This window comes from Marmota flaviventris, chromosome 4 (genome assembly GCF_047511675.1).
Source record: "Marmota flaviventris isolate mMarFla1 chromosome 4, mMarFla1.hap1, whole genome shotgun sequence".
Taxonomy (NCBI): domain Eukaryota; kingdom Metazoa; phylum Chordata; class Mammalia; order Rodentia; family Sciuridae; genus Marmota; species Marmota flaviventris.
Genome location: NC_092501.1, coordinates 46775194 through 46796831, shown reverse-complemented (window position 1 = coordinate 46796831; position 21638 = coordinate 46775194). Strand labels below are relative to the sequence as shown.

At 47.5% G+C, this 21638-nt stretch overlaps 1 protein-coding gene across 4 annotated transcripts in view; it reads right to left on the bottom strand.

Annotated features, from left to right (window-relative positions):
* The window catches only part of Kcnma1 (potassium calcium-activated channel subfamily M alpha 1), a 706297-nt gene extending 699364 nt beyond the window's left edge, over positions 1 to 6933 (bottom strand). For all 4 annotated transcript variants that reach the window (XM_027931402.3, XM_027931380.3, XM_027931382.3 and 1 more), the window contains exon 1: positions 6574 to 6933. In XM_027931402.3, coding sequence (XP_027787203.3) covers positions 6574 to 6933 — 360 coding nt within the window. The remainder of the gene's footprint in view (positions 1 to 6573) is intronic.
* Positions 6934 to 21638: the final 14705 nt, after the last annotated feature.

Here is a 21638-nt window from a genome sequence, read left to right as displayed (position 1 = left end):
ACTAGGGTCAATGTGGAAAATAAGGCTGGCAGCTTTGCTGACTTCAAACACTCCAGAGGGCGTGGCCACCCGCTGGCCTCCTGCAGCATGAGCACCAAGCAGCCTGAGCTGCACCACTAGCCTTTCATTTTGTAAGACCATGGTTTGGCGGAGTTGACATCCTGGACTGTGGGAAGCCACACCCCTCACAGTGTGGAAAACTGGCAAGAGGGAGAGCCCACACACAGATGGGCAACACTCAGACCACACCCTGTATGCTCCAGAATGCTGTTCTGGTCATCGACCCAAACCCAAACCCACCGCGCCTGTGGGTGCCTTGGGAGTGGGCACCCCAACAGTCAGCTTTAGCAATGAAAGCCCAGCCTGTCTGCAGCTCCTCCAAAAGGCCTGAGTGGCTTTTTTCTCCCTGGCTGTCTAGCACAGTCAACCCTCCACTTCTTTTCCCTCTGTGCCACTGAAGAGCTGGGAAATTCCATATTTCACAATAAGCCTATCTTCAGGGATGGGCTGGCTAGAGGCTGAGGAATGAACCAGGTCCTCACTACGCAAAGTGTGCCCCACACAGCGTTAGTACAGCATGCATCTTGCCACAAATGCAGAATCTCAAGTCCTCCAGCCTGGACCTTGTAAATCACTCTGCACTGTGGTGTGTGTGTTTGTGTGTGTGTGTGTGTGTGTGTGTGTGTGTGTGTGTGTGTTTTGAATCCAGGGCCTCATGCACACTGGGCAAGGGATCTCCTACTGAGCTATATCCCTAGTTCCTCATTCTCCCTTTGAACAGCCCCGCCCCCCCCACACACCAGGTGATTTCTGTGCATATGAAAGTTTGAGAAGCCCAGGACCAGATGCTCTCTCCAGCCCTTGGAAGCAGAGATCTGATATCCCAAATGCAAATTTCCTAGGCCTTCTGTCCAGAACACTAGGACACACTGCCTTGGAGGGTAGAAGTCCAAGTTTCCTTCTCTGTATGCTGAAGGTTAGGAATTTACCCACCCAAGAAGCATTTTAAAGAGGGAGACACTTTTCATTGGCTCCTACTATGCACAGAAAGGCAGTGGAAGTTCAAATGTTTCACAGGAAGCTTGACCTTGCTTGAGCCCCAAAGATGTCTCCATGAGGCCCACTGTTTCCAAGAGGCCTGGAGACTTTGGTGTCACAGCACAAACACAGTGCTTTCATCTGAACCACAGAGGCATCCCTCTGGGGACTCCACAGCTCTGAAGTCCCTGGAAGGTGGTGTTGGCTGCTGTGATTCACAGATTAGCACAGCCATTGCCACTGTGAACCAAGACACCCCAGCTACCCACTTTGGGAAAGAGGTCTTGGCATTGCAATTCAATGACAATTGGTTGGCTTCAGCACCAGGCTTTTTGTGCCCCAGGGATGGAGAGACAGAGACTGACCCAAGGCAAGCGCTTACTCCTTGCTACCAGGCACCCAGTAAACTTTCCTATGCAGGGAGGAGACAGCGGTGAAATTTAGCAAGGGCCCAACTGGTCCTGCCCTTGGAATCTCCTCTTCCCGGGCCAAACACTGGTGTAGCTACTGCTGTCCTCTTTGTGGATATTTAGTAAAATCTTCAGGGCACCTGTAGGTGGGGTCAGCCCACAGCTTGCAAAGAGAAGACTGGGTCCTCAGCACCCTCCTAGAGAGCTATACAGTGCAGTGAGTGACAGTACCTACCCCAAAGGGCTGAGCTCTGTTACAATCGCAATGTGGAGATGAGAAAACTGAGGCACAAAGCACTGAGGTCCTTGCCTGAGGCTGACCCTTGGGCACTGCCTATTGGACCTGACATCTGGGCAGGCTTCTCAAGGTGAGGACAGTTCAGTCAATTTCTCTCCCAGTAGGACTTGCCCATGATGTGATCCCCCAGCAGGGGAGCTCAGCTGTGCCCTAACTGCTGGACATGTTCCCAAGGTAAGCTCAAGGGCAAGTGTTCCATTGAACATACTTAGGGAAACACAGTGCAAGATGCTGTCAAGAAAAATCTTATCTGGATAGAAAGCATCCTGGCCAGGACACAGTTACACCACTGCGGGGGACAGGTCTGGAAGCTCTAGACTTGGGATAACAAGGACAGAATTAGTTCCTCTTCAAGGGTGCCATGCTGGAGAGCCATACCTACCCATTGAATGACATAGTGTCCCCCTTCTGCCAGCCCTAATGCTCCAGGACCACCATATCATCCATGCCTGCCAACATCCCCACCATCAACAGGTTAACCATCCTGCCAGGCCTTTATCCACACAGCCTTCCTGGGATGCCCACCCAGCCACAGTCATCCCATATCACCCAAGCCAAAAGCCATCAGCCCAAATCTCAGTCTGACGTGAATGGGTTGCTTGACTCAAGACAGTAGACATCTGGCTCCTTTTGTCTCGAAATCCCTATTTATTATAGTCTGTGTCCTTCAAGACTCATAGTTCAATAAATCAGAGAGATAATAGGCTCAACGCTTTGTGAAACTGTGGTAGCCCCCTTTACAAAAGGCCATTACTTCTGCTCCTCATAAGAATCCTACAAAGTAAGTATCATGATGTTCCTTTACAGATGGAGAGATCAAGGCTCGACTCGATCACCAGCCAGAGATGCCCTGCTGATGGGTGTGAGATCCACCATTTAACTTGGGTCTGTGTGGCTGCAGTCTGTGACGTCCTAAAGAGTGCATTTCCATAGAGAGAGCCAGGAAAGAGAAGCACAGGCTCCCTGCACAAGGACAGGCCAGCCAGAACTACCCCGTGACTGGGACGGGAGAACTTCTCCATGGCCACCCGCAAGTGATCTGATCAAAGGCGAGTATCTGAAGGTCATTCAGTGCAGCAGTCCCCAGGTGAGGACGAGACCAGGCACAGGGGCCAATCCAGAAACAGAGTTTCAAGGCACTGAAGCTGCAGCTCTGATTGAATCACGAGGCCAGACCCTGGGTGATTACCAAGCCATAATGGGGTCTGATATTTATATTAGTCACGAGCCTGACGGAGAAAATGTGTTGTTTTCTCAGACACAGCCATGGAGACAACACCTCAATAATTCATTACATGCAGACCTTCCTTGATCAAACCCAAGTGCCTACAAGGGCATCAGCTCAAACTGAGAATATCAGGGAGACTGTGAACAGCCACACACAGGCTCCGGAGCAAACCACAGCTCCATGAGGAAGGGGGCCTCAGCTTCCCCAGACATTTAAAGAGAAGTAGTCTGTGAGCTAGATGAACAGAGGAAGGGAGTAAAGACACAGAAGTGGTTCCAGGCTGAATTCCTAAAGGATTGCTAGAGAACTGCAAAACACAGGCAGGACCAGAGATTTTACCCATAATGCCCCTCTCCTTTCCCTCTCCTATGTGGAATCCCAGAGTGGGAAGGGACAGCAGAGCTCACAGCTTTCAAACCTCCTATTTGACACACAAGGAAAGACAGAGAGGTTAAAGGACTTCTTCCAAGTTGTGGCCTCATCCAGGCTACAAAACACTAATGTGCTGCCACAAAACATAGTAGCTCCTCTTCACCTTATCTGCAGCTGGACTGGACCTCAAAAATGCCATTTTCAAGTGAATAGAGAGTTCTGATGAAATCCAATAGGGTAAAAAAAAAAAAAAACAGCAATAATGTGAAAAGGTACAACAAAGAGCACACAGTACCAGGATGACCATGCCCAGGTGGCCAGTGGGAGAAAATGTGGCCAAGTTTTCTCTTTTACAACCTATAAAAACTCTACATTCTACTGTTTTCAAAATGCAAAAGTCATTGGCTCTATGTAAATTGGAGACCAAAGGTACTCATGGGAAGAGACCCCACACTGCACATGCACTGTCTCAAAAATGATGCAGACCCAGACACCAAATGTGTGTGATTTGGAGCACTCTGCTGAAACATCTCTCCGCTCTGAATTTCAGATGCTGAAAAGGCTTGCCTTCCTTGGGACTCCACCTCCACTCAAATCACCATGGGCCTGGATGAAAGTGAGGGCAGGTGAACACATCCAAGGATGGGTAGAACTCTGCAGGAAGCAGCCAAAGTTTGCTTGGAAAAGCCAGCACTAAAATAACTGTTCTCAAGTTAAGTTAAAAACTTTCTTCTGCACCAAGTCTCAACAACACTATCAAATGGCTTGGAAAGCAAAAAAGAAAGAAGGGCCAAAGAATGTGACTGCAAAAAAAAAATGCAGACCCCAATGGTAAAAAGAAAAGCTTAGAAAGGGCCTGATTTGCCATTATTGGTCATGATGAGCTGGCTACACACCATTGCATTGAACAAATCAAGGGGCGGGCGTGTTTTAAAGTGGCCTCAAGATAGAAGAAATAACTTAATCTCATCCTATATTGGCCTCACTTATTTTCAATCAACCAAAACCCATCTCGTCCCAAGTTGCTTGCTTATAGAAACTTGCAGCTATGTGTACTCCACTGGTCTTAAGGCTGCAAAATACAGCCAAAGATTTACAGATTGTTATTTCTAATGATCATTGCCAAATCCCTATTTTCTTATGAAAAATTACACAAGTCTTGCTTGGTCATCACTTAGGAAAGAATCCTTATGTGAACTATCTGACGAGCATTTCATGACACACAGGCACTGTGGTAGCATTTACATGTTCCTTAGAGTAAAAAGATTTTAGAAGCGATGTTTAAAACCCAAGGATCACAAAATCAACACATCTTATTCTGACTCATTGAAAAGTTTTCATTCTATCAAAATTGCCCACTTCCTGAAAAACAGAAGGCTGTCAAAAAGTTCACTCAAATCACTCTGTCTGGAGAATATTGTAAATGCATGCAACTGTGAGCTATCATTCCCCTAAGGACAGTGGCTGGATCTCAGTAAAAGGGGGAAAAAATTCCAGAATTGAAGTCTGTCAGGGGGAGGTGGAGGAGAGGAACTGTGTGACTAAGGAGGCTCTGTGAATGAGTGTGTTCCCAGGGGGTGGGCTAGGCAGGGGGCATCTCCAGCACTGGTGCTTAGAATTTTGCTTAATCCAAGGGATTCTTCCAAAGGTGGGAGGTCTTCCTCCTTGACCTCTAATCCAAAGAAAGCTGGATAGCCAGCCTCTGGAACCAAGCAGAGAAGTGTGAGAAGACAAGGAAGAGAATGTTTTTTTTTTTTTTTTATTTTTCTCCCTTCTTGCAACACACCAGTATTTTCCAAAACACAAACGTGCTGCCACAAAACACAGCTGAGCTCCAGTAGCACCCAACATGATGTATAATTAATGCCCGGAGACAGCGCCTGGGTTCGCCCTTGTGTTTGTACAATCAGCCTTCACCTTAGCCCCTGGTTTTCCTCCTTCTGTCCTTAGTGGCCAGGAGGCTGCTAAGAGTTGCTGTGCCATATGAAGTTTGAGGGGTCTTGGGATTAACTTTACTAAGAAAGGTGCAAACATTTACAGATCAAGGTGTGTGTCTACTCTACACAGTTCCCCTAGACATCCTCTTCCTCCAAAAACTGTGAGTGTTGTAAAGTCATCTAGAATGGCAATTACTCAAAAAAAAAAAAAAGGTAGCTCTGTCCCTTTTCCCCATTCTTTCTTCTCTATTCTGCGGTTTTCTATTAAACACTGGCTTATTGCCCCAGCCCCCATCTCCAGCCAGTGGCAGGTGGTGGAGAGAGACACCTCTAAGGTCACGGCCAGGCGGTCATCCTAGCAGCCACACTTCCAAGGTGTAGCGAGCCTGGTGGGCGTCTTTGCCAGGAATAGCCTAAACCACCTGGAGCTCCAGGAAGGGGCTCCGTGAAACCGCGGCCTCCGCGAGCTCTGTGCGGCGGGTGGCCCTAGAGCTCCAGCTCTTTGTTGCTGGTAGCATTTCTGGGGACCCAAAGTGCGTGGCCTGGGGACAGAAGTACAGGGGCAGTCAAAAAACTTGGGGTGTGGACATGTTCTACAAGAATGTCTAAAGACTAGAGTGGGAGGTGACATCAGATTTGTGACCTCGCCACCTTCCTAAAGTCCCAGCCCTATGGTTGCCTCCAGTTCTGGGATGGATCTCCCCAACTTTCTCTGCCCCCTCAGGTACCCAGCTTTCTCTAGCCACGTTCCTCCTCCGGGATTCCCTAGTACAAAAGAGTTCCCCCCTTGCCGAGGCACCTTCCCTTCTTTTCGGGGCCCCACGAACTCATCTCTGCAACAGGATCCTGAAGTGCGACTGTGCTCCCCTGGCCCACCGCGAGCACCCGCGCCGCGGCAGGTGAGCGGGGCGGAACATGCACCCAGTGGTCCCATTTCGTTTGTCCCCACCGGACTGGTTCTCCTCACCCTGCACCACAGCACCCGAGAGTCACGTCCCCCACCCCGGCCCCAACCGCAGCCGACTGCAACCCTACAATAAACAAGGGAAAGGATCCGGCGTCCGCGTCCCGAAGCGCACCGGTTGCGGACAACTCCTCACCCCCCAGCGCGCAGCCGGAGCTGCTCCGATCGGAGGGCGCAGGGACAGCAGTGGGAAGGGAAGGCGAGGAAAGGAAAGCAGGCAGGGTTGGAGGGAGGCACTGCGCCCTGCGGAGCGAGGAGGTGGGTTGCAGGGGACGCGGGGAAGCGGCGGGGCTGGCGCAGGGGGTGGGCGCCCGGGGCGCGCTTACCTTCGTCTTGCCCCCGCAGTGGCAGCAAACGGTCCACAGGTACTTGAGCGTCCGCCAGAGCAAGATGATGAAGAGGCCACCGAAGAAAGTCACCATGGAGGAGGCCAGGAAAGCCCACCACATGCGTTGGCCCCGGCTGTCGCACGGCACCTCCATGGTCACCGGGATGATGAGCGCATCCATCTTGGGCTCGTGGACCGAGGACGAGGAGGAAGAGGAGGAGGAGGAAGAAGAGGAGGAGGAGGAGGAGGACGCGTCTAGGCTGAGATGGTTCGCGTGGATATTGCTACTCATTCTAAGACCGCTGCCTCCGCCGCCGCCGCCGCCGCTGCTGCTGCCGCCGCCGCCACCATTTGCCATAGCTAACAACGGGCGGCCGGCGCAGGGGCTCGGGGGAGCTCCTCCCGCCGCCAGCGCCACCCCGAACACCCATCAACAGCCATGTTGCTGCTACTGCTACCGCCGCCGCCGCCGAGCGCGGGGAGGGGGGCGGGGAGGCGCCTGGGCTCGGGGCGCTGTGCGCGACCTGGCGGGGTGCGCGGAGATATATACAGCTAGCCGCCGCGCCCGCCCTCCCCCGCCGCCGGCCCGCCCGGGGGGAGGGGATGGAGCGCGCGGGCGGCTCCCCCTCCCCGGCCCGCGCCCCGCTCACCCCGGGCTGCGCTGGCCCGAGCGCCCAGAACCAGGGAACGCCGCGGGCCGTCCGCGCCCGGGGTCTCTGCCGCCCCCGGGCCCGCCCGGGCTCCGCGCGCAGGCCCGGGTGCCCTGGGCGCCGCGCCGCCCGCCGTGCGCCAAGCGTGTGCGCTGCGCTCAGGCCGGGGACCCCCCTCCCCGCACGCCTCTCGCGCCGCTAACTAGCCGCTCTTGGCTTATTAAGCGGCACCTCGTTAATAATATAGAATCGGCCCGCGGCGCCCCAGCGCCAGCCTGCCTTCCCGGCTGCGCTTGGCTCCTGATCGCCGCCCCTGTGCGAGCCGGGCCGCCGCCTCCTGCTAGCCCATGCTCCCTGGACCCCGAGTCGTGTCTCCAAGACGCTGAGCCTCCTATGCCTCCGCTCTCTCTTCCTTCTTGCCTCCTCCGGCTCCTCCTCGTCACCGTCCTCGCTGCCCGATCCTCTTCGGCGCGCGCCCCGCGCTCCCCGCAGCCGCCAGCAGTGGCAGCTGCAGCAACTGGAGCGGGCGCGGGCTCAGGCCGCCCGAAGCGGGAGGGGAGGAGGCTCAGCGCGCTGGCTCGCTTGGGCTTGGAGCTGGGCAAAGGCAGGCAGGCCCCTTCGCGGTGAACCTACACGTGCCTCTGACCACCCCAGCGCGCAGAGTAGTGCGCGCCCAGTCCAAAGAACCCAGCACCTCTCTCCAATGATGCTACACACCCACACACACCCTCCCCCCTGTGCCAAGCGCCTTGAGGGACCCGGGGAGAGGGACAAGGCTCCAGGGCCAAAATGTTTTTTCCCAAATGAGCCCTCAATGGGGAGGGAGGGGTGGTCAACTGTCAGCTTGATCCCACAGGCCCAGTGTCCCAAGATCATGGGGCTCTCAGTGTGAGGAAATTCCTGACCCAGGATACCTAACGACTACCAACCCCATATTTCGCTTTTCTTTTTATTTCTAGGTGCCCCAAGACCCTGCGTGTGGTCGAAGGGCAGGGCCATCTGGAAAGCTATGGTCTGTGGCCTCTGATAGCAGCAGGTGGTTTTTGGCCTTTGTAAGCAACAGAGGCGCCTAAGAGAGTAGACAGAGGTGGACACCAAGAGCAGCCTCAAGCATGATGCAGGCCCCAATGGACAACAGGGTTACTCAAAGAGTCCCTCCCCTCTTATTGAATCTCAGACTCCAGCTGGGAAAGGAGTGTGCCAGGCTTCATTTAAGCTTGCCTTTCCTGGTGTAGAGTCTTTCCTCCTCCCCACTTAAAGGGGTCTGGGTTTGTTCAGCAGCCCCCATCCCAGCCATAAGGCAATTCCCCTATTGATGTTCTCACAAGCTTTGCTCCCTCTGGACACTATGCTTCCTCCAGCTACCTGCTGGACCACAAGTTTTTCCAGTGCTAATTAAAACAAAGATTATCACACTCTCCCCTCACTGCCCACAGTGATTTCCCCAAAGTTTCCAGCTCATTAGTTTAAGCCTAATTGGAATTCTCAGGTTCCCTTCAGTTCTTCCTGTGGTAGAGGCCCAAGTTATCCTCCTTAACTGTAGGGGCCTTCTCTGTCTGATTCAGGGTCAGTCCTGCCCTTGCCCTTGGAGGCTTAGGATGCAGAGGAGTGGGGCCAGGCAAGGCCAAGCTGGGCAGAGACTGAAGGAGATGCCTAAAGCTTCAACTGGTTGATTGAGAATACCTTCATTGGGTTCAGTGTAAACATCTATTAGACAAGCATTTAGGCCAAAGTCAAAGAAAAAAATGGAACGCAGTAAGATTTCCTGAGTATTGGTATCCAAAAAGCAGTATGTAAAAGAACTGCAGATAATATTTCGAAAGCAAAACTGTCAGAGTTTCCATTTTGTCATCTGATGGTACCTCCAACCTTGTCCTTCTGCAGCCACTCTGACATATCAGTCTCATATATGAAAAGTCCTGGGTCTTTTTCAGTCCTGTGCTGGGGAGCAGTTCAAAGTGACTGCAGCACTGAAGTTCCTTTATTTTTTAACTTTTGAAATGACCACACTTTACTGTCTTTGTGCCTCAGCGTATGCAAAGAAGTTAAGGACTTTCCTTAAATCAAGTCCAAGATTTGAAATTTTAAAATAAAATCCCCGAGATATAAAAAGAGAAGCAGAAGATAGGATCGCCTCACCAGTGGAGTTTAAAACCTCCACAATGGAGTTCCTCACTCACAAAATTGATCTTCTGCAAACCAACAAGTATCCCTGAGGTCTTCCTACACCACCCCCCAAAAGCCTAGATCCCTGTACAGTGTCAGTCTCTGGGCTGTTAGCAAGAGGCTACTGGCCTTCTATCCCCCAATTGCAAAATCCACAGCCCTGTCTCTCCCCATCATCACCTTCATCAATTCAGTATCCTTTAAGAAGATGCTGGAAGGCCCCTAAGACACCCTCTTCTTCTGATTTCTACAGAGAGATTCACTGTCAAAATCAATAGTCTCTGTCCCACAATCCCCAGTTCCCTCACCACCTCCCTGAGTAGCCTGCCTGGTAGGTGTTGAAAGAAAACACCACCCTCCACTAGGGATAGATGACATTAGGCATTTTCCTAGCTCTCTCCAGCCACTTCTGCTCTGTCCAAAAACTGGTCTTACCAGTGTAGGAAGAGGTTCTGCCTCTTGGACCCAATGGATCCTGAAACTTCAAAGGAACCTTAGACATTTTCCATTAGTTGTGTTCCCTTATTTGTAAAACCTGAATAAAAACAGGGACCATACTGCCTACCTCACAGGGTTATATATAAGGATGAAAAAGAAAACACAATACAGATCTTGGCTGTGATACTATGACCTGAAAAATTGGACAGGTTCTGAGCAGAGCTTCTGACCACACACCCAGACTCATGTGTGTGCATGCAGCCTGCTCTGCAGGTCATGCAAGGAGGTGGGATTGTGAGCCCCTTACCCACTTTGCTATTCTGCATTCCACAGGCCCCTCAGCTGGGATGAGGACTGAGGCAAGGTAATGCAGTTGCATCTGCACTGTGCTGTGACCTTGACACTGCACCCAGAGGGCCCCAAGGAGAGCCAGGCTGTGGAGTCTCCAGGGCACAGCAGAGCTCCTCCATCCTGCATGGGGTCTCTGACCCTGTCACCCATGGCCACTCACTGTCTCTCCACTCCCTGGATGACCCAGGAAATGGAAGGAGTACAGAGAACCACCTGCATGTGGTCCTAGCACATCTTTACCTAATGTGGGTGTGTCCCAGGCTGGGAACTAAGTGCCATTGTATAAGAACCAAAGCTAAAACAAAAGTAGAAACTTCTCTCTCTTTTTAAAATACAATTTGGGCCATTTATTTGTTTCTAAATACATTTAAAATCCTCCCTGGGAGGAGGGCAGTCTCTTTCCAAGCTGCACTTTTATCTGCGGCAGCTTTCAAAGCAAATCAGAGGTTTCAAGTTTCTTAAGTATTCTAATCTGAACAATTCTAACTGACTTAAAGGAAATAAAATAAGTGCTTAAACATACAGACTAAAAAAGCAGAGTGATTAAAAGCCAAAGAGGACATTTATTTACCTAAATGTTGGCCCAGAATCACAATTATTGTGTACTGGATTTTCTTTTTCCCCAGCCTGCACCCAGTTCCAATACTCTGACGCTAATCTTGGCAGCTTCTGCTCTGGAGAAGCCAGGTGGTGACTCTTTAAGTGATCTAGCGCCTTCTTGTGGCTTTTCCAAGAATATCACCTTTTGGTCATTGACAAAAAGGGGGCTTATTCCAACTGTCTGAAATTTGAGATATGAAAATTCCAAAGAAGAAAATCCTACTTTTATAAAAAGAAAAAAATAAGTGTAGTCATGGGGGAGGTGTACATAGATTGGGGCAACAATGATAAAATGATTCAAATTTTCAGTTAGCAGTAAGTTCAAGAGATCTAACACCACTACTACAATTAATAACACTGTATAATTGAAAGAGAATAGATGCTACGTTTTCTCACCACAAGTAAACAATAAGCATGCATGAAAATACATATGTTAGCTTTATTTAACCATTTCACAATGTATAGATATATTTCAAAACGTCACCTGTACACCAGAAAAAAATACACAATTCTGTTGATTTAAAAAATAAATAATGAAAAAAAAATGTGGAGAAAATGACCACCACACTATTATTAACTTACCTAATGTGGTTAATAATTAGTTCATCATTATTAACTAATATTACTAATATTAACCATTCAGTTACTGGATCTATCAACATATCAACTGTTGGGATGAAGGCAGCAAATGAGGTTCAGATCATTACCAGATTTGGTGTCAGATCTGAGCTATAATTATTATTGCTTCATTGACCTTGTGTTCCCTTCTAAGCACTCAAAAGTACTACTCTTTCTTATCTTCATTAATCTTCCTAATCTCTTTGTGATATAAGAAAGGGCAGTAACTATTCTCCTGCTTTACAGATAAGGAAACTGAGGTTTAGATCTGTGCATTACTTGACATGACAGGAGAATTTGCCACCTCTGGAACAATTTGTGCCTTTGTGATTTATAAGAAGAAGCCAGACTTCAGTGACCCAGCACTCAAAACTAGGTCCCAGGGTCTCTGAGTGCCAAAAGCAAACTCTGGTTCCCGAGATAGAGAGAGGCAGAGAAAAGGCTTTGAGCAGTTTGTTTCTCATATTTATTTCTTCTTATAAAACTAACTCACACCTACTGGAAGGAATTTGGAATATAAAAGTTTCATAAAAGAATATAGAGGCCACCTGGCATCCTACCACCCACTGATACCGCTCAACATTTTTGTAGATCTCTTTCACACTTTCTCTCTTGGTGGGTATTTGCAAAATTAAGATTAGATTAAACACTCAGCATTTATCCCCTTAACATTAAATTGCAAGCATTTTCTCTTTTTTATTAAATATCATGGAAATGCTATTTTTAAAAAATAATTGAACAATATTCCAACAACTGGCATATTGCTGACATTTGGATTATTGCAAAATTTAATATATTTCAAAATAAGTTCTCCAACGGTGCACAAGTGGCTTATAGTAGTTGAAAAGCTGTCTGGAAGGTTTTGACTGACAGTCTTCCTTCCTAGCCCCAGCCCCTGCCCTTTAGGGAGAGCAGGTGTGAGGACAGGTGCAGTGGAGTCAGTCTGGCTGTGGGAACTGCCCCTCCCCACTGACCTCAGAGCAGCCGATGACTGCCAGCCATTGTGGTTTCAAAATAAGTCTCCCTTTTCTCACAAAATCTAATGCCTCTGGAGAAAACAGTGCTGTGGTCTCACCATATTGTCCTCAACCATAGTTCCTCTTGCCATTTACAGGACCATTCCCCAAAATGACATCCATGGTTTGGTCAACGTGGAGCCAACTTGTGGCTCAGACCCTGGCTGAAATTACCTTTCACTTCCACGATAAACAAGTCAGCCTAGTAGCTGCCTCTGCCCAGTGCCTTTAGCAATGTTTGCTAATAAGAAGAGTGGCGAGCACATCCTTCCTGCTTAGGAACCCTCTTGGGCATAAGGAGAGAAGTCAAGAAGACAGACATCTCTGGGGACTTCATTTGCTTTCAATTCTGACTTGCAATCTCGGTGTCCTTTGTCACAGTATTATTCAAAGCAAGACCCCTTTGTTTCATACTGACAACCACCTCCCTTGACAGTGTAGCCTTTTTCAGCTTCAGTATCTCACAGTTGATGAGTTTCCTGCTTCCCAAAGATAGGTTTATAATTTAAAGTTTCCAGAAGATGATAAACCATGGCATTGCTTTTGCTATGCTTTTGCAAAGACAAACCAAGCGACCAAACAAAACAGAAACCCAACCTAGCAGTGTCCTGAGAATTGCAGAAGAGTAAGTCCTCAAGGGAATATATACCAATAAACTGGGCTGAGTTCAAGAGGAAAGTTCATTAAATGTCTTTATGGAAGAAGAGTGCTATGACTCTGAAGAACACCAATAGATTTTTCAGAAGGTAGGAAACAGCATGCTAGGAATGCTGTGTGAGGACAGGAGGGAGAGATGGAAACTTGCCTTGGCCAGAACTGAAGTCCTCAAGTCTACTGCCAGGAGAGATTTTCCCAGCAGACATTGTGTGCCTGTCCTACTAATCCAGAGGGAGAGCTGGAGGTGGAGGTGACATGGCTGTCCTCTGGGCCATTCTAGAAAGTTCAGAGAGGTGTGAACCCTGGCTTTCAGACCAGCCCTCATGGGCACCAGGACACTGAAGCTAAGTGCCTTTTCGGCAAGGTGCTAGGCCAAATAGAAGCCATGCGAAATTTCCTTTTGGTCATCTAAAAATCTCACTTGGTTTTCTCTTGATCACAAATGCAAGTTATTAGAGCAAAGGAACCCACGAACTGCCCCAGCAGGCCTGGGCACTCCTGGGTGATGGATGGCCACGGGCATAAAGCTTTTCTTTGACCTGCTCCTGGCTCTTCTGTCAGGATCTTTGTGCTGACACTGTACTGAGACAGGACGGTTGGTATGCGTAAGCGGTGTTTATTTCAGAAGGAGATATATGTTCTGCCTAAAGTACCCTGGCTAAGGTGGGAATTCCAACCCCTTTATCATTAGTGCAGAAATGCAATGGCTCAGAAACCAGGGGACCCCAAAATGACTTTCCATTAAATTTGATGGAGAAACCATTTGGGTCAGAACCAATCTAAAGTTTTTCTAAAGAATTTATCAGCACACACGCTGTCCAGGGGGCCCTTGCTGCTCACTCTTCCTGGGGTCTTCCATGAAGGCTGGAGGAGTCAGCCTGTCCTGGGAGAGGACATGGCAGGCAGAGAAAGAGCACAGAGGCCAAGCAAGCCCTTCCTCCAAGGGCAGTGATGGTCATGACTGAAGACCCACTGATAAGGTTGGAGACCCCAAAGGGCACATTAGAGGTCCCCAGATAATAATGTAAACAGTTCCCCATGCTTAGATCACCGTGTTGCTAACTTTCAGTTTACTGTCGATTATGGTTTGGATATGAGTTGTCCCCTAAAAGTTTATATGTGAGACAACGCAAGAAGGTTCAGAGGAGAAATGATTGGGTTGTAAGAGTCTTAACTCAATCAGTGAATTAATTCCCCAATATGGATTAACTGAGTGGCAACTGAAGTGATAGGGTGTGGCTGGAGGAGGTGGGACTTGGGGGCGTGGCTTTGGGGTATATATTTGTATCTGGTGAGTGGAGACCTCTCTCTCTCTACTTTCTGATCCTCATGTGAGTTGCTTCCCTCTGCCACACTCTTCTGCTATAATGTTCAGCCTCACCTTGAGCCCCAAGGAATGGAGTCTGCTGTCTATGGACTGAGACCTCTGAAACCCTGAGCCCCCAAATAAACTTTTCCTCTTCTATGATTGTTCTGATCAGATCTTTCAGTCACAGCAGTGAAAAAAACCGACTGAAACACTGTCTTAATCAGCGTTTCATTGATGTGATCAAAAGACCCAAGAACAATATAAAAAGAGGAAAATTTGATTTTGGCTCACTATTTCAGAGTTTCTGTCCATAGTCAGCCCACTCCATACCTCTGGGCCCAAAGTGAGGCAGAATATCTTGGTGCAAGTCTGTGGCAGAGGAGAACTGCTCAGGGTAGCGCAACCAGAAAGCAGAGAGACCTCTGCTCAAAATACAAACCCCAAAGGCACGGCCCCAGTGACCTTCTCTTCCAGCCACACCCTACCTGCTGATAGTTACCACATAGTTAATCCATATCACTGATATTAAACCTCTCATAAACTAATCATTTCACCTCTAACCAATCCTACCATGTCTCAGACATGAGTTTGGGTAGGTGGGGGGGAGATACTTCATACCTAAAACCAAAGCACTTACTTAATATTGGTTTTCAGATCACCTCCTCCTTTCATTTACTTAAATTTATTTCAAAAGGAAATTCTGTAAAAACTAGATTCATGGGCAGCTGTCACTGCCATAGAAAGCAGATAAATAAAAACAAACTAAATAAAATAAATAAATAATAGAAGGCATCATTATCACAATGAATGAAAGCAGTGCTGCTAGGAGGGACATTGGCATTGCCAACTAATGGCTTCTGCCTGGGGCCAGGCCTGTCTGTGCTAGAAGGAGAAATGGGTGAGTGCTCTAAAGTGACACAGTCACCTCTGGCCATCATATTCCAGAGAGCCTGTTCCAAACTTTCCCATGGGGGCCAGTGAACAGCATGCTCAGTGGACACTTAGGTGTCTATCCCCTCCCCGCCACACTCCCAGGCCATCTTAATTCTAGAGAGGAAACCACTCTAGAGAGTCTTTTGTCTGACTTTTTCTTTTTACCATAAGGGAAGTGAGATTTGTGAATGTCAAATAACCTGCCCAAAGCCTCTTTGTGACTGAGCTGAAGTTGCAATCCTCACAGGGGTCCCCTCGCTGCCCTCTTGAATACCACCTGGTCAGCAGATGGGCCTGCTGGGGCCTGGGGCAAGTGAACTTTCCTTACCATTATCCTTTGGCTCCCAGCAGGTCTCTAAAATCCTTTCTTGTTGACCTTTCTTTAAAATGCTAATTGCGTCTGTGAGGCTCAAGGGGCCTTTGCCCCATTGGGAGCCCCCTGCCAGGTGAGCCCCTGCTGTGAGTCAGCACAGAGAGCCCCCCAGCCCAGGGCTGGTGACTGGCATGCAGGGAGCTCACTGCCAGGCTTTGGCCTCTGCACACCCTGCAGAGCCAGGCACCCAGGGAGCCCAGGGAAGGCCTCCAGCAGAGGCTCCACCTCAGCAGGTGCCTGGGCAGCTGGCTACTCTGCCTCTCCCTGGAGCCTGAGGCTAAGGGGGCACTTTGAAGAACCTCCATGGGACAGGACCTGGGTAGGGCCAACCTGGACCTCCTCCAGGCAGCAAGGAGGCTGGTGGGGATGGGTGGCAGGGATGGGTGCCTCTGGGAAGCAGGGAGGCATGGGGAGGGAGCAGCGCTGTGGAGAAGATCAGAAACACAAGTGTGGAGCTCGGAGAGGACAGAAAGCAGAGGAAGAGGGGGAGGTAGGACTGAGAAGGGAAAGGAAGAAGACCCAGGGGCAGAAAGAGAGAACCAGGAAGACTCCAGAAGCAGAGCAGAGGCCACAGCCAGCCTGAGGCTTGCCTGGCTGCTCCACTTCCTTTCCAAGCACCCATGGCTTCCGGCCCTAACAAAGCAGGGCTCCAAAGCTTCACCTGCGGGAAACACCTAACTCTCTTGTAAAGGGAGACACAGAATCCTGGTGGCAAGTCCTGGCAGGTGAGACACACAGGCTCACTCCAGGCTGCCTCCTATCCCCGAGGATGCGTGCTTGAGGTGCCCCGTGCTCAGGCCTGGGGCGCCCTCCAACATGGATGTCCGGTCCTGTGAAGCTGCAGGTGTGCTCTGGCTGGAGGGGAGCCAGGGCTGTGTGTTAGGATGTGGGGGCGAGGCAGGACCCTTCATTGTGTTTTCAGTCCTCATCACCAAGACAAGGACTGGTAAGCGAAGTCCAGCAGAAAGTGTCTAGAGATGCTGTCCAGGCAGCGGGCCTGCACATGGCCAGGCAGGGCTCCCATCACCATCAGTGGCCTGCAGTGAGGCAACCTTCACACGGGCACCCCACCACCCCGCCTCCCTGCCAGGGAAAGTGACCAGGACACTGGTCTCTCCAGCTGAGTGAGCAGGGCCTTAAGGCCAAGGGAAGAGAAGGGAAGAGAGCATCTCAATGTCACATGTCCTGTCGCAGTGCTTCAGGGCCTAGACTCAGTTCACAAAGGAAGAGCTATCACTTACTTACTAGGTAAATATTTATGAAGTGCCCATCACGTGTCAGCAGCTTGTGCTATTATTGGTAGTTTCAATAAACAGGGTCTTCCCATCCCCCGACCAGGAGGAGTCCCTGCAGGAGCTGCCACATGCACTTTAGAACTCAGTGGAAGTTCTGGTTCACGGCTGCACACGCCTGCTCTGGAGTTCCATGGAGCTAGGTTCAGATTTCAGTCCTGCTCCTCTCTCTGGCTTTGGGGTGTGGATTAGTTTTCTTAGCTTCTCAAGTTTCAACTTCCTCCTCCATCTACTAGGGAGCATAAAAATTCCTCCTCCATGAGCTGTTAGGAGGATAAAGTGGAAGAATCTGGGTAAACGTCTCAGCACGGTGCCCTTCATGTCAGAAAAATGGTTATATCAACCTCTCCCTGCTTTCTCTGCATCTGCATGCTCTGAGGCAGAGTGAGGCAGCTCCTTTACCCTTGGGGCCTCAGTCCTGCAGCGCTGTCTTCTCTTTGCTCCTCCAGCTCAGCCCAGGAATAGCGCTCTTCTTCTTGACTCGCCTGTGTCTGCTGCTCAGGGATGTCCATCCTCCCTCCCCCTCTGCAGGACCTGCTCATTTCTCTTCTCCCCAGGCTGGTTGCTTCCCTCCATCTCAAGAACCTAAGTCTCAACAACAATGAAAATCTCACAGACTGACAAGCTCAGAAGTGGTGGAGACAGGGAGGTTGAAGATGGTGGGTTAGAGGAAGGCTGCACTTTCAGCTGCTTCTTGGCTTGGGATTCAAGCAGCAGGAGCACTGTTTGTCAGCAAGGTAAGTAAAAGAGGGATCGCACTAAAATTCAGTGCTGGACGGTTAGAGGGTCTTAGAGACTCAGAAACCTGCGTGCATTGAACAAAGAACAAGGAAGAGTGCCCTGGATCCAACTGGTGTTGGATATGGAAAAAATCTAGGGATCAGAAAAACAGACTGAATCTAGCTCATCCAGAGGCCGCAGCACCCCGAATTGGTGTTTGAGAGTGCTCTGTGTCTTTCAACTGGTGAGAGCGGAGCAAGAGGAGGGAGCTATCTCGAGGCAGCCATGATGCAGAAGCCAGGAGATCCAAAGCAGATGCTGCCTGACTGTCCTGCGATGTGTCCAACTTGTGGCCCAGGGAGTCCCCAGCAGAATGTAAGTGAAACAGGCACAAAGAAGATTGTGACCAGGTAGACATAAGTCAGAAAAACAAAGCGGAGCCCATTTGGTTTTCCCTTTGAGTCTGGTGGTTCATATGATCAGCTTTGAAGGGGGTCAGGAAACTGAATAGGAAGGTATGAATATACTCAGGGACTAAGTTTTGGAAGGCTGTGCTCATGGCAGCTGAGTGGGTGGAGGATTAGCGTCCCTTCTCTGCCAGTGGAATTCTTGGGACATTTCTGAGATCTGGACTCCCAACAGAGATCAGCATCTGCTAGGTCCTAGGAGTGTGTTGATTTAATCTCTGCAGAGCAGATACTTCGCAGCAAAGCCCCTGAGGCCTGGTTGGACCTAAGTCCCAGCCACGGGAACTGCCCACATAGAACTCTGCAGCAACCTCACCCTGGGAGTGCACTAATCCGGTCTGTGCAGACAAAACTCCAAATGACAGCACTTCCCACTCTGTTCTGTCTTATACTGGTGAGAAGGGAAGCTGAGAGCTGAGAGAAGGGAAGCTGAAAGCTATTTCAACCAGCAAGAGATTGAGTCCACTTCAACTGGAAGCTCATTGAGCAACACAAAAAGAGGAAGGGGTAAATAAATCTAGGGTCTTGCTCTCTCTCTGTCCACCTCTCTCTCTCTCTCTCTCTCTCTCTCTCTCTCTCTCTCTCTCTTACTCAGTACATAGGCCAAGAAGAAAAGGTTATAAGGACAACTGGGGGTAGTTAGTGACCGTCCACATCCACTTTCATTTCCTGAAATGAAATTTTTTGATTCTTTCATTTTTCATTTTGGATCTTTTATCTTTTAGGTTCTTGTTATGCTTATTATTTTCTGGACTTGTATACACATACACATTGATTTTCTTCTCTCTCTTGTTTTTAGCATTTTTAGTATGTATTTATTTTTCCTTGTCTTGTTTTGAGGGTTAGGGTTTTTGTTTGGAATATTTCGGTTTTGGTTTTGCTTTGCTTTGTGTTTCTTTCTCTCCTTTCTCCTCCCACTAACAGCCAAAGTTTCCTATTCTTTCTCTCACTTTACTTTTATAATAATCTTTTATTATTATTTTGGAACTAGGATTGAATCCAGAGACAATCAACCACTGAGCCACATCCCCAGCCCTATTTTGTATAATTTTTAGAGACAGGGTCTCACTGAGTTGCTTAGCACCTCGCTGTTGCTGAGGCTGGCTTTGAACTCCCAATCCTCCTGCCTCAGCCTCCTGAGCCACTGGGATTACAGGCATGTGCCACTATGCCCAGCTCTCTTCTTGTCCTTAAAACCATGTGGGTTAAAAAAACAAGACCCAACTATAGGTTGTTTGCAAGAGACTCATCTTAAAAGCAAAGATAACCACAGACTGGAAGTGAAAGGATGAAAATTGATATACCATGTGAATGGAGCCTAAAAACAAGCAGGAGTAAATATTCTCATTTTTAACAAAGCAGAATTTAAGGCAAAATTAATCAGAAGACACAAAAGAAGTTCATTTCATACTGGTAAAGGGAAGAATCCAACAAGAAGATATAAAGATAGTAAACATTTATGCCCCAAACAATTGTGTACCTAATTACATAAAAGAGACACTACTCAAATTAAAGACTCAGTTGGATCCTGGTGAAATAATGCTGGAGGATTTCAACATACCTCTCTCACCAATAGATAGATAATGCAGAAATAAACTCAGCAGAGACTCTTTGAACCTGAAAAATATTATAAATCAAGGGCAGGTAACATACATCTATAGAATATTTCATCCCAAAATAGCTGCATACACTTTCTTCTCAGCAGCTCATGGAACCAAACATGTAGACCACACTTTAGGTCAAGTTCCTCCTTGCATCTTGACAGATCACAATGGAATCAAATTATAAATCAACACACAAAATTATATGGAGATTGAAAGTACACTTTTGAATGATCAATAAGTGAGAGAAGAAATCAGGAGAGAAGGTTTAAAATTCTTAGGATACAACAAGAACAGTGATACAACATACCAGAACTTCTGGTGCACTGAGAAGCCAATTCTAAGAGGAAAGTTTATAGATATGGGTGCTTATATAAGAAAATAAGAGAGATCCCAAATAGAAACCTAATGATTCATTGAAGCCCTTGAAAAGAAGAAAAAACAAAATTCCAAACCAGCAGAAGGAAGGAAATAATTAAAAGAAGAGCCAAAATTGATAAAATTGAGAATAAAAAAGCAATACACGGATCAATGAAATAAAGAGTTGGTTGTTTGATAAGATAAACAAGAATGATAAGCAATTAGTCAAACTAATCAAAAGGAAAATAGAGAGGACGCAAATTAATAAAATTAGAAATCTAAGAAAAAGGAGAAAGCATCTCAGACATCACAGAAATACATAGAATCATTAGGGACTCTTTTTAAAACTTATACTTCAATTGTAAAAACTAGAAGAAATGTACACATTTCTAGATACATACAACCTGCCAAATTTGAATCAAGAGCACATGGAAAATCTAAATAGACCAGTAACTAGCAATGAGATAGAAGCAGTAATAACAAAAAATCTAACAAAGAGAAGTTCAAGATCAGATTGATTCTCAGCTGAATTCTACCAGGCCTTTAAAGAATAACTAATGCCAATGCTCCTCAAATTATTCCATGAAATAGAAAGAGAAGGAATGCTTCCAAATTCACTATACAAAACAAGTATTATGCTCATACCAAAACCAGATAAGGACACACCAAGGAAAGAAAACTACAGACCAATATCTCTGATAAATTTAGATGTAAAAATCCTTAATAAAATATTAGCAGATCATATCCAACAATATATTAAGAAGATTATACATCATGACCAAGTTGATTTTAGTACAGGAATGCAAGGATGGTTTAACATATGCAAATCACTAAATATAATTTATTGCATGAATAGAATTAAGGACAAAAATCACTTAATTATCTCCACAAATGTAGAGAAAGCCTTCAACAAAATTCAGCATCGGTTCATAATAAAAATACTGAAGAAACAAGGGATAGAAGGAACCTACCCCAACATCATAAAGGCTATAGATGAAAAACTCAAAACCAATATCATAGTGAATGGAGAAAAACTAAAAGCATTTTCTTTAAAATCTGAAACAAGACAAGGATGCTTATTCTCACCACATCTATTTCATATAGCATTAGAAATTCTAGTCAGAGCAATTAGACAAGAAAAGGAAATTTAAGGGATAAAAATAAGAAAGGAGAAATCAAATGATCACTGTAGACGATAAGATCATATACTTAGAAGATCCAAAAAACTCTATCAAAGGACTGTTAGAGCTCATAAACAAATTTAGCAAAGTATCAGTTTAAAAATTCTACACATAAAAATCAGTAGCTTTCCTATGTACATAATGAATCTTCTGAGAAAGAAATCAGGGAAACAATTCCATTTATAATAGCTTAAAAAAAAACCTAGGAATCAATCTAACCAAGGAGATAAAAGATCTCTACAATGAAAACTACAGAACATTGAAGAAAGAAACTGAAGACCCAAGAAGATGGGAAAACTTCCCACAATTCATGGATACATAGAATTAATAT